General features: G+C 32.5%; 1 protein-coding gene across 1 annotated transcript; it reads right to left on the bottom strand.

The window, feature by feature from the left end:
* Positions 1-406: 406 nt before the first annotated feature.
* On the bottom strand, positions 407-16480 carry LOC140445746 (TNF receptor-associated factor 6-like). Its single transcript, XM_072538057.1, has 6 exons — positions 16043-16480; positions 13140-13446; positions 12649-12800; positions 9106-9348; positions 8285-8422; positions 407-747 (listed from the first exon to the last, which is right to left on the bottom strand). The coding sequence occupies exons 1-6, from the start codon at positions 16228-16230 to the stop codon at positions 558-560; spliced, it is 1218 nt and encodes a 405-aa protein (XP_072394158.1). The 5' UTR covers positions 16231-16480; the 3' UTR covers positions 407-557.
* Positions 16481-17143: the final 663 nt, after the last annotated feature.

Here is a 17143-nt window from a genome sequence, read left to right as displayed (position 1 = left end):
AGAGATTGCAGAACAAATTTTTACGATATTGTGCGTATAAATTAAACATACGCATTATTAATCATGAATATACAGATGTTTTAAAAACACTCAACATGAATTTATTAAAATCCCGATGAGATAAATCTGATTTAGTATTTGTGACGATACTATTCTATACAGACTAATTTCCAAACACCGTTTGCTAAATAAATTTTTATTTCTCTTATTAAAAGCGGTTCTTGTGCTAGATTTAACTTCCTGAAACAGTCTTAATCCATTATTGTAGTGACTATTCCGAGTATATTTACATAAATAATTTAAAATTGGACTTATAATACTCTTGCTAAATAATAACAGCGTAATGTTATCACGAATTGGCGTATCGAGATATAGATAATTAATATATGAATAATAAAAAGCAATATAATAAATACAAAATTTTATTTTTCCTTATAACATTACCTGTTTATAACAGAATTAATATTCGCGCTTTAAATTCTTTCAGACCTTTATAAAAATACTTATATTTAAGTACGTATGCAATATAAACTTATAAAAAACATTTTAAAATACTATCATACAGTTTGAGCTTGAACTTTTATTAATAGCTGATTGTTAGAAATAAAATCTTGTTCAACTATCTCTTCCAGTAAAGCGAATTCCGTATATCCAAATCCTTTGGAATTCATATCTTGAACTGGACGTTTAAATGCATCTAGTTCTGGACGGGTTATCATTGTTTCTTTAATACTTCTGAAAGATTGACTAAAACAGAACAAAATTGAAATTTATACTTTGATGTAAAAAACAAATTTTCATATTTTAATTTTTTTTTCAAATCTAGAATAGAAGATGACGATCTTTGTATCATTATTAAGGAGTATAATCACAGAAATAGCACAATATGCGATATCTGCATCGAAACTAAAACAGACAAATTATAATATTCCTGTGAAAATCTGGTAGTGATATTATTAATTGATTAAAGCCACCAACATTTTATTTTACTTAACCTTCAGTCGGGCGCATCTAATCTGTGAGATTAAATACCTAGATATTTGGTATGCCTACGTGTGGCGTTTATCAACAAGGGAGGGGGCTATAGTAGCTTCCTAATTCTCCACGTCTGAAACATAGCCAGTGTTCTAATTTACTGGATGAGTTGCGCCCGATTACGTAAGTATTCTCGATCTACGATATTTGAAAAAAAAATTTCTATTTTTTTTATTTACCTATAGTGATCGTACATTTATGTTTCTGTTCCTAATTCAATGATATTTGTTGTTATTTTGTTAGTCATCTGTGAGATTAATTGCACCAGATCATCTCCTCTAAATATTTTTTTTGTTGTATTTTCAGAAAAATGGCTTCTACCTTCACACAATCAAGTCAGCGAATCTTTAACTTGGAAAATCCAGCTGATGTAGCTATCTATAAGATTCTTTAAATGGAATATGATATACTTGTTAATGAGGATAATGGAGACAAAGAGGACACCGACAAAGAAGAGGAAATTCAGGAAAGAGACGAGGATTCTGAGACCGACCAGAACAGTGAAAATTCTGTGGACGAAGAACCTGGTCTACAATTTTTTTTGGGCAAAGATAAAGTTACAAAAAGGTCAAAAACTAGACTGTATGCCAAAGTTAGGCGAAGGATGCAGAATGTCTTGCTGGATGTGCCTGGCACTATTGGAGATGCAGGAACTTAGAAATCACCGTATGAATGCTGGAAATGCATATTTTCAGACACAATAATTGACTGACGTGGTTGAGTACAAAAGTTTTATTGGGTTGCTATACATTGCTGGGGTTCTCAGGACCAGTAGACAGCCGTTAGAAGAGTTATGAGGCGAAGATGGGTTTGGTGTAGAGATGTTTCATCTTGTAATGAACTTAAACAGTTTTAAATTCCTTATCGGATGTACTCGATTCGATGACATAAAGACCAAAAAAGTGAGAAAGAATTGCGATAAATTGGCAGCTGTCCGTGAAATTTTAGACTTATTTGTAAGTAACTGTCAAAAGAGTTATTCAGTCGGAACAAACAAACATGTGGATGAAAAGTTTAAAGGTTTTCGGGGCAGATGTTCCTTTATCTAATATATACCATCAAATCAAACTTTATGCTTCGGTTGATTCCAAAACTTTCTATTATTCCCATAATTTAGAGATTTACGCAGAAAACAGCCAGAGGGCCCTTACATGCTCAGCAATAAGCCAAAAGATGTGGTTATGAGACTTGTGGAACCTTTATTTGGGTCAGGGCGTTAAATTATTACGGGCTCTAAAAGAAAAAAGATTGTATTAGGCACCTTACGAAAAAATAAGCGGCAACTCCTCCTGAATTCGTTAGAGATGTAAGCAGTAATTTGTTTGACTATAATAATGGAGGCACGCTTGTTTCATGTGTTCCAAAAAAAGAAAAAAACGTGCAGTTGATATCAAGCATGCATAACGATGACGCAGTTGACCGATGAACAGGATAACCGCAAATGATCCTGGATTACAATGCTACCAAATCTAGAGTTGTAGTTAGTCGATAAATTGTGCGCGACTTACAATGTTGCTAGAAATGTTCGACGGTGGCCAATGGTAATCTTCTTTGCTTTACTGAATGTTGCCCAGATCAATTCACAAGTGATATATATATTTCAAATCGTGATTCTGTGAAAATTCAAGAAACCGATAGAAGTCGAAAATATTTAAAAGCTTTGGTCCACGAATTGTGTCTGGAACAGCTCCACAGAAGGAGCATCCAAACAGTTGTAATGCCCACTGAGTTACAGCTCAAGTCAATTCCAACTCACTCCACAACAAAATCAGGTGCCTTCATGCCATTATGGACAGAGGAAGAAGAGATGTTCAAAATGCCGAGACATAAAGAAACGAAATCAAAATATAGGTACAAAAATTAAAGGGATTATTTATTTATGTAACTGGCTGGTTAATGTGAGAGATATGCTTGCTTTTTTGAGCACAGCTTATGAAACCGGGGCTCCAGTTTGGAAATTGGAACTCTCATTTCTTTTTCTAAGTTTATGTTTGATCTGTACTTGTTTTTAATTACTGCAACTGCAGAAAAGCCCGTTTCGCACAAGTCTTTTTCTTCTTCAAGTGCCATCTCCGCGGCGGAGGTCGGCAATCATCACAGCTATTCGGACTTTTGAGACGACTGCTCTGAAAAGTTCATTTGATGAACATCCGTACCATTCTCTTAGGTTGCGCAGCCATGACATTCTACGCCTCCCTATGCTTCTCTTTCCTTGGATCTTTCCCTGCATAATCAGTTGGAGCAAGGTGTATTTCTCTCCACGTGTAATATGTCCGAGATATTCCAATTTTCTTGTTTTAATTATATTTAAAATTTCTATTTCTTTATTCATCCTTTTCAGAACCTCTTTGTATGTGACGTGTTCTGTCCACGATATTTTCAGAATTCTTCTATACACCCGCAACTCGAATGATTCCAGCTTTTTCATTGATGTCGCATTCAAGTTCCAAGATTCCATTCCATAAAATAAAGTCGAAAAAACATAGCACCTCGCCAACCTAACTCTTAGTTCCAATTTTAAATCCCTTGTACATAGCACTCTTGTCATTTTGTTGAAATTTGCTCTAGCCTTTTCTATTCTGATTTTGATCTCCTGAATGTAATCATTTGTGGAGTTAATAATTGTTCCCAGATATGCATATTTGTCCACTTGTTCGACGTTGGTTCCGTTTATTAGAAGATTCTCGTTATTTCTTTAAGTTTTCGATATTCTCATAAATTTCGTCTTCTTGGCATTCATTGTTAGACCATACTCTTTTCCATACTCCGCTATTCTGGTCACCAGTCTCTGAAGATCTTCAATATTTTCGGCTAAGATCATAGTGTCGTCCGCATATCTAATGTTGTTAATGGGAACTCCATTTACCTTTATTCCGGCTGTTTCACCCTCAAGAGCGTTTTTCAGGATCTCTTCGGAGTAGGCATTAAAAAGAATTGGCGACAATACGCATCCCTGTCTCACTCCACATCTTATTTCAATTTCTTCTGACAGCTGTTCGTTAACGTGTTGCACACACACTTTTGCTCGCTGTTTATAGTATAAATTTGATATGATCCTGAGGTCGTTGTAGTCAATCTATTTTGATTTCAGGACATTCATTAACTGTTTATCGAATGCTTTATTATAGTCAATAAAACATAAGTATTTATCTTGATTGACGTCCAGGCATCTTTGTATCAGTGCATTAAGTGAAAAAAGAGTTTCACGCGTTCCTAGGCCTTTGAGAAAACCAAATTGTGTATCATTAACGTCTATGTCCAGTTTGTGATATATTCGGTTATGGATGACTTTTAGTAGTAGCTTTAGCACATGAGACATCAAGCTAATGCTTGTAGCTTCGCACAAGTACGAAGTCGCAAATGGTAATAAAATCTTTAATGCAGCAGTGCTGATGTCATTATATAAATGAGGAAGTGAGCTCCAAATTTCAAACAGTTTGTCCTTGTCGTATTGAAGCTTTAGGCTGGAATCACAGGACAATTCTGTCAGTTGTTCTTCCTCTGTTGAAAGTGTCGATGGCGTGGATGACAGGAAAGCGTTTCTGACCCAGTCATATTATTCCATATCTTCGGGAAAATATTTGTCAAAGTGTTCGCTCAATTATAACATGTGTTTTGTAAACATATTTTTTAAAGGGGGATCAAGGATTTCTATCGATTTTTCTTGTAGAATACCTTGTAAAGCAGGGAAAGTTAATTTCTTGATCTTCTAATTTTCTCTTCCATAAGAGCAATTTCTTCTGAAACCCAGTAAAATTTATCTGCCAATTGCAGGATAAGAGTATTGTTTCCCTGCATAGACTTATTAAGATCATTTAATTTGTTAAATATGTCACAGAGGTATGCTAATTTTATTATAAATTAGAGTAAGTTGCCTTTGGACAGCCAATGAGAGTTGCAATAATAAATTAAAGAGGCGTTCTCAGCACCCATTTCTTCAGAAAGTTTATGGAAAAGTCTTGATTTCACGAGTCGTGTTTTAATGTAGTTCACCACTTTAATAATGCTATCCATCACAACACTTAATTCAGGTGTACCGTTCTTTGCTGCTAAGGCCTCTCTATATATGACACAATGTGTCAATTTTACTTGGAGCCTTGGTTTTGATGAGAGCTTGTAGTCCTCTATACTGTCCAGACATCCGTACACACGCCTACACAGTTATCCCAGTTAATATTATTTTCAGCCATATAGGAGTTTAAAATCTCGAATAAATCAGTAACTTTACAACTTTCACATATTTTTCTGCAAAATAACAAATCCTCACATATATTTGTTTCTTCTATATATACCGTACATAACATATCAATTGAGCATCATCATTACTATCAGTCGCCTCGTCCAGTTGAATGGCAAATAAACCTGAAAGTTTTTCCACAATTTGCTCAATACGGCGACTCACCGTATTGTTTAAAAGAGGTACATTTTTTATTTCTTTAGCTACCGATTCTCCAATCATCACTGTTACCATATCAACCGCTGCAGTTAAGATCAGTTCCTCAGCGATCGTATGTGGTTTTTTTACATTTGGCAACAAGGTAAGCTACCATGTAAGAAGCGAGCAATGCTTTGGTAGGAATTAATGCTCTTGAAACCAAAGCCGTGGTCTGATGTTTTAGCTCTCACAACAATTTTCTTACAAAAAAGTCTCTTGGCTTACCTTGTAAATGACTGTGAGTTGATTCCAAATGCCGTTTTAGTTTATTAGGAAGCATACTTTCAGCCGCCAAAACTTTGTGACAAACAACACATTGTGGAAGTTCTACATTCCCTTTAGTAAAGCAGGTAAATCTAAAATCCAAATATTGGTCGTTATATTTCCTATATTTCTTCTTTTTTACTTAAATTAACATTACTGCTCTCGCCTGATTCTTCACTTCTTTTTCTATTCTTTTGAATATAAGTATCCATTGTTGATAACAAAAAACTCCGCGTACGTAATAAAACAAATCAAATGCATGACTAAATGACATAACACGCGCGACAGTAGGGAACACGGGGGACGGGAACCGACCGGCGAAACAGAATGCGTCCGGCGCTCACTCGACTCCAGTGTTGCCAATGTCAGGAAATAATTTTGTTTACCATCGAATAATTTTTGGATTGAACAATTTTTTAAATAATTTCGGATAATTCAAGGGTCTATCGACTTGATGTTATATTTTTTATTTGATTTATTTATTAATACATATATTTTATACTCAGCTAAAATCAAATAAATATATTTTCTGTATTAAAAGTCGACGCTGACATGCGACGCCCCTGGGACAACGCAGCGACGCCACAGGGCGTCGCGACGCACAGTTTAGGAAGCCCTGCGATATTCGTTAAGTTAAATGGTGTGAATGTTTGATATTTGAACTGTCAGCATATAGTGTGTCATGAAAATTATTTAATCACCCTTCTTTTAATAATTGTCTACATAATAACGGTAAGTTAAATTATTTTTTAAGGTTGTTAAAAAATATGGTTATTTTTGTTGTTACCTATTTATACAACATTTTTATTTGATGATTAAATAACTTGTTTTTGTGTTAATTATTTATGTGATTATTTAAAAATGTTCAAAATAAAAATATAACCATTTTTAATTGAATAGTCCAGTTTGTTAATTTTTGTTGTTACGTTTAGGCAGTTAAAAGAATACATACCATCGTCAGAAGAAAGATAAGAGCAGCCAAAGAAAAACAAAAAACAGAACAATGTCAAGAAATAGAGGAGTATCAGAGTCAATGTCCATTGAAAGGTGAAGGAAATAGCTGGAGGGTTCCGAAAACGCAACAGCGGAAAAATAACAGATGATGAAGGCAATCTTGTCATAACCAAAGAGATAAAAAGAAAGTATGGGAAGAATACTTGCAGAAACTTTTCCACGACCTTAGAACAATACAAGAACCCACCATTGAAGAAAATTCAGGGCCGAAATCCTACTAGAAGAAATAACGGCAGCCGTCAGACAAATGAAGGATGGAAAGGCACAGGGACTTGATGAAATTCCTGCAGAACTGCTGAAGCTATTAGAGGCAAAACAAATAAAAATATTAACTGAAATATACAAGGCAGGAAAAATAACAGTAGAGTGGCTCAAATCGGAGTTCGTCCCAATGCCCAAAAAACCAGGAGCAAAAGTTTGTGAGGACCATAAGCCTAATGAGCCATCTGTTGAAGCTGTTAAGTCATCCACAAAAGAATTTACCGGAAATGCAAGGAACACATTGTGCCAAATCAGTTTGAATTTGTGAACGCTGTTGGTACCAGGGAAGCTTTATTTGGCGTGCAGGTATTTGCATGCCTGATTGACTACAAGAAGGCTTTCGATAGAGTCAGACATAAACAAAAGATGGAATTCCAGAAGAGGACAGGTATTGACGGAAGAGACCTAAAAATAATAGCTAACCTGTATTGGAATCAATCAGCGGTGCTCCGAATAGATGGAGAATATAAAGGTTAGTTCAAAATCTTAAGGGGAGTGAGAAAGGGTGCATAATTTCACCACTGATATTCAATCTGTACTTGGAGCACATTTTTGAAGAGGCTCTAAAAGATATTGATGAAGACATCTCAATAAATGAAGTCAAGCTCAATAACCTTCGGTATGCAGATGATACTACCAATACCATAGAGCAAAACTTAATGAACAAAATAACGGAAACAAGTAGAATATATGGACTGGATATAGAAAACATAACTGGAGCAAATCTGCACGTGAACCAAATGAGAATTGAACGTGTCTCAAGTACAGCTACTTGGGAACTATAATCAATGAGTCGTGGGACAATACCCAAGAGATTAAATGTCGCATCGGAAAGGCAAAAAGTCCATTCTTGACTATGAGCTCTGTGTTCAAGAGCCATGACCTCATCCTAGAAACAAAAATAAGGCTCCCTAAATGTTACGTGTACTCAGTGCTTCTGTACGGAGTAGAAACGTGGACATTGAAGGCGGAAACTCTATAAAAACTTCAGGCTTTTGAGGAAAAAAGGGCCCCAGGACGAAGAAGAATATCCTGGCTTGCTAACTTGAGAGCATGGTATAAGAAAGAACTCAACACAGCTATTCTGTATAGCAAACAACAAAGTCATCATAGCCAGAACGATCGCCAACGTTCGGAACGGACAGGCACAGATCAGATGCGCCCGTACGTTTTAGGATTTGTATTGCGCCCGACCGAAGTGTGTTGACAAATAACATCTGTTGTCAGTCAACTAATAAAAAAATCAAAGTTTTTAGTTTGTTATGCTGTACTTACGTAGGATGCACTAAAATTATGCTTAACTTTCCAGTAAACGGCCAATCTAAAGTATGGTCATGGTCAGTTTTCATAACATGGATCAAAATCGCAATGTAGTTATTATCTTTGGGGGATAAATTTAAACGGACACATAACCTGTAGAAATAATAATAATATTAATAAACGCATTAAATCTAAAACTATTTATAATTATACTACAGCTGTTTATACAAGTCATGTATTTTTACTATGAGCTTACATTTTATAGTCTTTACGTGAATAAGTTGATTAGAGGACAATTATTTGTCTCAAGTTGGTCATTCAGAATTATATCTGTATTTTTTAATTTATTAATTTCCATAGATTCTAATAAAGATATCTTAAGGCCTTTATTTTGAATTTGAAGAATTTGAAATTCGTCATTAAAAGAATGATTATGGCCTAGGAGGTTAAGTGCGTATGCAGAATCTGGTTTTCTATTATTGAGAGCCCTTTTGTGTTCTACTATACGTTTGCTAAAGGTTCTACCAGTTTGACAGATGTCAAAGTTTGCGAATTGATTTTTGAATGTTAATTTGGGTAATATAATATTTTTTGTGGGATATTAATTAATCCTATGTCAATTTAAAACTTTATCTAGAAGTTTAGATTAATAAATATCTTTTTGTTTTACTGGTAGAATCAATTCATGCTGCTAAATAGAGAATCTTTCGAAAACTTAGTGATCAGGCTCTTGAATGAATATTGGAAAATTTTCATGCTGAGCTAAGGACTCTGAAATCTACAACTTGAGATCATATCAATAGCATTTAAAAATAATATATAATAATAAGACTTACTTGTACCCGTTTGGACTCGTATAAAATCCAGTGCTGTAGTACATGACATGTGGGTTTTCTCTCATAGCTGTCATTTTGCTTTTAAAATCACTAACGTACCACAAGTAGCAACCGTTACAATAAAGTTGATTGAGTTTGGTCATGGGAAGACTTTGCGATGCAATTTGTTGAGACATATTTGCTATAATTATATCTTGTTCTCGGGATTTTTGTTCCAGATATACTATTTTTTCATATAAGGTTCTAAAAATCATGGTATATGAAATATACTTAATTGTAGCTAAACTTTAGTTCACTTTAAAAATGAAAATGAAGGAATGATAAAATGTAAAAATAAAAAACAAAAAAGAATTGACCAGAAAATAATAAAAAAATATATTTCCACTTCGGAAATCTTTCTCAAAATAAAAATTAAACAAATTATTATTTTTTGTTACTTGTCAATACAACTAGTTCTAACTTATTTATTTTTTTGCTCATTCATAATGACAATTCAGACATATATTATTCATTTTCTGATAGGCATTCTAAAATTAAAATTAATTTCTTTTAATCAAATGAACTATCATTCAATAAGTCGTCCCAGAAACGCAACTCACAAATATTGACAATATCATTTTTAACTCCTCTACTATAAAATGTATAATAGGTGTCTGAATGAGTCGAATAAAATTAAATCAGAAGAATTTTTTGTACTACCAAGTAACAAAACAAACTGCTTAATTTTAATTTTGAAAATTATTTCCGAAGTGGAAATCGAAACATCACAATCAACGTAGTTTGGCTAAATGAAATTGTGGTTAATTCCAATTAAAGATAGTCATCATCATTAGTGGTGCTACAGCCCTAATTGAGCCTCAACCTTCCTCAATTGTTTGTTGCGCTGATCTCCCTATATACCCATCTCAGCCTTGGTCTACCCTTATTCCTATTTCCTACTGATGCCGCGAATAGGGTTCGTTTAGGTAGATAAATTTCATTAACTCTTGACACATGTCAAGCCCATCTAAGCCTACCTATATTTTGTTTAATCACTTTTCTTCAATTTACCTTCAAACAGGGCTATAGTTTTAGACAATGCATAATACCACAATAAACAAGAAAATAAACACTCAACTTTTACATCTAAAAATCGAGATATGCATCTATAAGCATATATGTACAGCCTGGGTAATAATCTATCGTCAGTATGGACCTTATGTGATATGGAGTGAGAAACAACTGTTTAAAAAGAGAGAGGCATATTAGGTCCGCCCTTTATATGGTCGAAAATGCATTTGTGGAAATAATAAATTCAACAGAAGAGGGGAAGTTCAACGTTGCCAAACTTATTGGTTTTCTTTGACCTGTTGTCTTTTTAGCATTTGAACAATGTTCTAAGATAATAAAATTTGGACGAATTGATTTAAATGGCAGCTTACTGTTTTTTATTGTGAATATGCCACAATTTTTCTTTACAATAAGTTAAAGTTAACATTTTAATTTCCACTTCGGAAATCGTTTTATATAAATAAAATTTATTAATGTTTCGCATTTTAACCCTACAATGCTCAATTTTTAATTTTAGATTGGAAAAAATTACAAGTATAGCTATTTTATAAAGAAGTCAGAAAAAATACTTAAAAAAATTTAAAGTTATTTTTTTTTTAATTTCAGGACATTTTCGGGAATGTATCAAATTTGATACAAAGTGCATTTGGGCAAAATTATATATAGGAAATAAAATACTTAAGTACCTTTATAGTATAATATTTTTATTGATGAAATTGAAAGAAACAGTTTGAATCCTTATTAAAACATTTGTGCAAACCACATTTGTCACATTTAACATAGATTAATTTTTTACAATTTAAGTAAAAATCCTTTATAAAAGGTATATATAAATTAAAAACCCAAACGGGCTATGTCATGCAGACAAAACGTTTTCGGAAACCATGTTCCATCATCAGTGTCTAGGTGTACATGTTTTGAGCCACTAAATATCAGGCTAAAAACCCGTTAAAATTTATCTATTATAATTTGGTTTACATTATTTGGTATTATATTTTATGATGTTAGAGTTACCAGTGGATATGGTAACATGGCGACGTATGACTCTACATGAAGTTGCTGGTCCTGAGACGACCAACTATCATCAAGTCCTCGCCCATCAGGTTGAACTGATGGGCAGCATTTTTTACATCTGCCATTAGTACAGCCAAACTTTTCAAATTGATGAATAATGGCCAATACAATTTTTTCTATATCGTATTGGCCTATTTTCAAAAGCCATAATAAATAAATTAATAGTTTCTTGTACTGAATTGCCCCCAAAGTACCATTTTATTATTTGTACCCGTTCCACTGTTGTATAAACAGTCGGCATATCAAATGTTTTTCTTCACACTTCCGCGGTTCCATCCAAAAAGAAATACATAGCATAGCGTTCAGCCTCTCTCGTATGCAGTTTACCATTGAAGTGAACGGACGAATGGCGATGTTGCCAAAATTATCTTGTTTTATTGGATATTAGGTTACAATTTCGTCAAATAAAAATGCGAGTCTGTGAATTTCTCATGGATTTAAGAAATTTTGTACCAGTATTTGTGTCAATTAGTGTTTCATTTCTAATATCATTATCTAGTTTTGAACAGCAATATAACCGCGCCACTGATAGATAATTTTTTGAATCAATTCAATGTTTTAATTCAAATATGTAATAAGGCAACCCTGCCGCTGTTTCTTACGTATAAGCTAGATCGGAAATAATCGTCTGGCGTTCACTAATGGGCGTGCATGAGGAATGTGGAGGGGAGACCAAGGGGAAATATGATTCTTATCTTTGTCTATTCGCTGAAAATATGATTTTATATCTGTGTTAGATATCCTGTTAAATTCTACTATACCGAACATAAACTTTTACCTACATCGTATATATATATATATATATATATATATGATAAACGGAAAGAAGAAATATAGAAGTCACTGAAATGTTCTGCCGGGAGAAGAATGTTACGAATTCGGTGGACCGACCACAGGACAATTATTTCAATTTTAAATGAGCTAAAAGTCAGCAAATTGCTATCCAACAAAGTTCATTTCCAAAAATTAAAATACTTTGGACATGTAGAATTCCGAAGATCATCAGGAAGATCTCCAACAAGATGTATCGATCAAGATGACCACTACACTCTCTCCGGGTGATTAGGATTGAAGAGAGAAGCACACACACACACACACACACACACACACACACACACACACACAGAGAGAGAGAGAGAGAGAGAGAGAGAGAGAGAGAGAGAGAGAGAGAGAGAGAGAGAAAGAAAGGGAGAGAGATGTATAGCTTGGGGAAAGAAATATAGCCTAAAATGATGGAATGTTTCATCCAGAGTTGTATGAGTTGATTAAAGTACATGAGCCTCGATTCATTAAGTGTTCAATTGACCATATTATTAGAAGTTTTGGACATGAGCACATACATTCAATTTCAAGTATCAAATTAAATGTAGTATAGTAGGAAAATATATTTTGAGTTTTCATAGTTTTAACTTAACTTACTTTAGCAATTCCTGCAAATTGTCATCCTGTAAAGCTGAAGGTTCTGAGTTCTTTGGTGGCGGATCCCAAAAATTAGCTTGTTGAGCTATACTGGATGAACTAGTAGGTTCATTTTTGTTAATAGAAAGTGAGGAATATGCTTTCGAAAGCAGCTAAAAATATTCATTTAAATATGATTAATAACTAAATATTAATTTGTGTTATAATTTGGTTTTGACTGTTTTTTATTATTATTTCTGTTTTACATGTTTTAGAATGATTTTAAAATGCAAAATATTAATGGTCGACGTATTGGAATGTTTTCTAGAAACATTTGACTATTTTGTCCTTAAAAATTAAAGATAATTACTAACATATCAAGTACCCAAATTTTTTGTCTAGCAAGGTTGTACCAAATTAAAAAAAAAATGAAGACTGGATATTAATTTTTGTCACTGTAGCAGTTTTTTTTTTAGAATTTAATATAATTTATGTGGTACTACATTACTTACAGCTAAATGTTTTTGAATATGTTCTTCCAAATGTTTAGTAAGTTTAGGTTCATCTTCAAACTTCTCATTACAGCCTACGTCAACAAAAGAACATCTCAATTTTTCGTTATCAGGTAATTCAGGTATTCTATATTCACACACTAAAAGATGAGCTTCAATATCCAATGGAGAAAGTTCGGCCAGACATCCCCTGACAATATTCGGACACTTGGTACGCTGTTGCGATATTTCTCTTCTTGTAAAATTATCTGGAAATATATCTGCTTCATTTAGTTTCATGTTGTCAACCGGACAGGCTTTACCCCTTCTAAAATACATTTTTTTAATTGTTAAATTACAACTACAAGAATACAAATTCTTGTAATCTTAATAATACAAAAATTAACAAAAAATAATTAATTAGCAGGTTGTGGTATCCGTTAAGGGTTGGTTGCAGTGTGTGTTTGAACTTAGACTTTCATAGAAACATCCCCAGAAAGTTGTTTATAACTATAATCTCGCTATGCTACAACAGAAAAAGTTGTCAAACAATTTTAAAATAAAAAATCAACTTTACAGACTTTAAACAAATTTATGACAAACCTAGCATCTACCATTTGGATTGGTCCAAAAATACAAACATCTTAAACAATAAATCAGAATCGACAGAGAAAACGAAACTTGTTTAAGCAAACAATTTAAACAAAAAGGTATTTAATGAATAGGTGCTTCTTGTTTTCACAGAAACTTGCACACTTGTGTTTGTGACATCAAACAAAAGGAAAGTTGTACAAAGAGAGATGAAAAGATCAACACTAAGGATAACTCTTAGGAAATGAGGAATCCCATCAATTGACTGTGATATCTGATATCATAAAATGCATAGTAATGCAATGATAGTGGGCAGGACATATTGCTCAGGAATAAGAGAGCATTAGAGAACAACTATTAACATGCTGGTCTGATGGCATTTAAAGACATTCTTGCACAAACTGTGAAAAATATTGCACTAACAAGTTTTCATACACAAATTTAAAAAAATATTGCACTTAACTAAGTTTTCATAAACAAATTGTGAAAAATATTGAACTCTAAGGACATTTAAAAATTCTAATAATTGGTTATGAACAGCAGATGATCGAAATAGATAGAGAATATTATGGGTGGACTCTATCCAGCACCGGACACTAAGGGCTGTTTCTTTAAACAATTTTTAGCAATTTAAATATAAATCAATCCATTACAATGATGAAAAGATAAATGCAACACCCTTTTTTGTTGCTGATTTTTTATGTCTAGCCAGTCTAGATTTTTTTTACATCAAAATGGGTTTGAAAGCTTGTTTGCTCTTCTAGATAATAAAAATATGAGCATATAATATAAAAAATAATTTTTCATGCAGCAAAGATTTGAAAAATTGTTTGCAGAGAGCTGGATTGAAAAATAATTATGCAACAACAAAAATAGAGTAACAATTTTTTCTTTGAATCATTGTTTTGGAAAAATCCCACATTTTTCATAGCAAATTTTCAGCAATTAAATTATTATATATATAAATTATTATATATAATATATATATATATATATATATATATATATATATATATATATATATATATATATATATATATATATATATATATATATATATGTTATATATTTTTTACAGATTTTTACCTGACTTTCCTGTTTTATCATAACTGTGTCACTTAAACATTAAAATTCTAGTTATACACAAAATTCTGGAGATCATTTTCTAAAAAATCAAAGTTCCAGCTTAATACAAGCATTTTAAGTTACCTATTTTGGTACAGATCCTAACTAAAATAAGTGACTGACTCAATTAGTCTACTCTACACATCTACAATAATGTACTAAGAATTATTTAATTTATGCATATTTTAATGTGTGAGTCACACTGACCAATTACTTCCACATTTTTATTTAATTGAACATCTAATGAGTCATAAAGGCTGCATATAAAGGCATATACCATAGCATCTTCAATATTTTATATGAAAAAAAAAATTAAAAAACTTTATTGAAGTAGGTACTTAACCAGGTCTCAAATGGAAAACTGATGATTTAAAATGTTAAAACAATATTACAAATTTATCAGCTTTCACCAAATAGTTTCAAAGAGTAATTATTGCTCCACCAAATATGTGTGATTTTCAAAAACGATGTAAAATTTAAATTGTTTATTATCTAAATATTGTAGTACCAGAGCTTTTATTAAATATTATTTCTATTAACAACTATATAACAATGAATTTTGACATTTAAACTCCACTGATTTTCATTTTCTCCTATTTTTAAGCATTTACTATGTGATCTTACTACATGCTTTATTTTCAAAGATATTATCAAAGAATATAGACACATCTATATTCTTTGGTACTATCAAAGAATATAGCCTCTATATTCTTTGGTACTATCATGATTACTGGTACATGTGCCTTGTTCTTAGCCACTTATTTCCACTAGACATATTATTAAATCTGAGTTGTAAATAATTTGATTCTTTTACAAAAGACACATTTTGTTTCCTAATATTAAACATATAAAACTGACAGCTTTTGTTCAATTGCCCAAAGATTCCTCATATGACTTCCATACTATCAAAAACCTCAGTATATTGAATAAATCTTATTGAGTTTCACTTTCCAAAATATCTGTCATTCTGGTACACTATTTACAATAAGTAGGTATAATTATACATTACACAAAATAATTTTTTTCACATACCTACCTATTATAGGTAGGTAAGTACTCATTACCTTCATAGTGATATAAATTCAAATATAATCTGATTTTCTTAGTCTTTCATTTCTTTTTCTTACACACTTCTATTTTTGCTTTGCTTATTAGGACAGCTTAATATGGAAATGGGTGTAGTTTTATCAATAAAAGGTAGTACTTACTCCAACCAAGGATATATGCAATTCCTGCAAAACCTATGTCCACAAGAAGTTAAAACAGGGTCTCTTAACCAAGCTAAGCAAATTGGACATTCAAATCTGGCTTCGGGGCCCAAAGCATCATTAATTGAGCTTTCCTCTGCTACCGAAAGTTCACTTTTGTTTGTATCATACACTCCACTTTTTGCCATGATAATTACCTATCTGACAAGAAAATTTTAAAATTAAAAAAAAAACAAATGCCGATATCAACCAAAATTACAGGTTAGTCTGGTTAATAAAACCACAGCACATACCTTCCTTTGGTATGTTGGTATGTGCTGTGAATGAAACTAAAAATACAGGTACGACTGGTACGACACATTTGTCATGACTTTTTCTTGGGAATTTGAATGTTAAGAAGAAGAAAAACAAATCAACAGGTGTTGGTATTCATAGACATAACATTCGATTATTGATCGCGATCGCAATCGCAATTCGCAATGATCGATTTATTAACATCAAGCGTCATTCGACGGTACTCGTTGAACCATAGACGGAGAGGTAGGAGTAAAAAAGTGACATAGATCAAACAAAAATAATATAAAATTCAAATGATGCAAGTGTAAAATAATTTAAATAAAAGTAGACCGATCTCTTTGTCAACTACTTCTGAGAATATCACCACAAAATAATAAAACAATTTATCTGGGTTTAATTTTCTATATTTTCGTATTTTTATAAAAATTATTCAAAACAGATGGCTTCTTGGTCTTATAACATTACCAAATGTTTACGAATGGGTCTATGCATTTATCGATAATAATAAATGTATTTACTTAATTTGTGCTCTGTTAGAATCTACAAAGATGCATTATCTATTAATTTTTAAATTTAGATTTTTTTAAAAGTAACTGGCTGCAGTTGATTCTGTCTACGTTGATAAGAAGTTTTTTATTTTTAGCTATCTTTACTGACAGTCCGGGCAAACCAGCAGCCTTGTATGCTAATTATGATTTATGTAAAATGATCTAGTAAAATTCCATTTTTATTCATAAATGACTACATAAAAAGTAGCAAGTAACGATATTGGCTTCATAGATATTATAATGGGTTGGTTATAAC

This window comes from Diabrotica undecimpunctata, chromosome 7, assembly GCF_040954645.1.
Source record: "Diabrotica undecimpunctata isolate CICGRU chromosome 7, icDiaUnde3, whole genome shotgun sequence".
Classification (NCBI taxonomy): Eukaryota; Metazoa; Arthropoda; class Insecta; order Coleoptera; family Chrysomelidae; genus Diabrotica; species Diabrotica undecimpunctata.
The sequence above is the reverse complement of the archived record's forward strand: the minus strand, read 5'-3'. Positions and strand labels throughout refer to the sequence as shown.

Bases quoted from the DNA above. Each gene is read 5' to 3' on its own strand.
- LOC140445746 (XM_072538057.1), bottom strand. From the start codon at position 16,230: ATGGCAAAAAGTGGAGTGTATGATACAAACAAAAGTGAACTTTCGGTA. The intron at 12,801-13,139 runs GTAAGTAATGTA...GAATATTTTTAG, and splicing joins ATATTCAAAAACATTTAGCT to CTGCTTTCGAAAGCATATTC. The intron at 8,423-9,105 runs GTAAGTCTTATT...TTATTTCTACAG, and splicing joins ACGAGTCCAAACGGGTACAA to GTTATGTGTCCGTTTAAATT.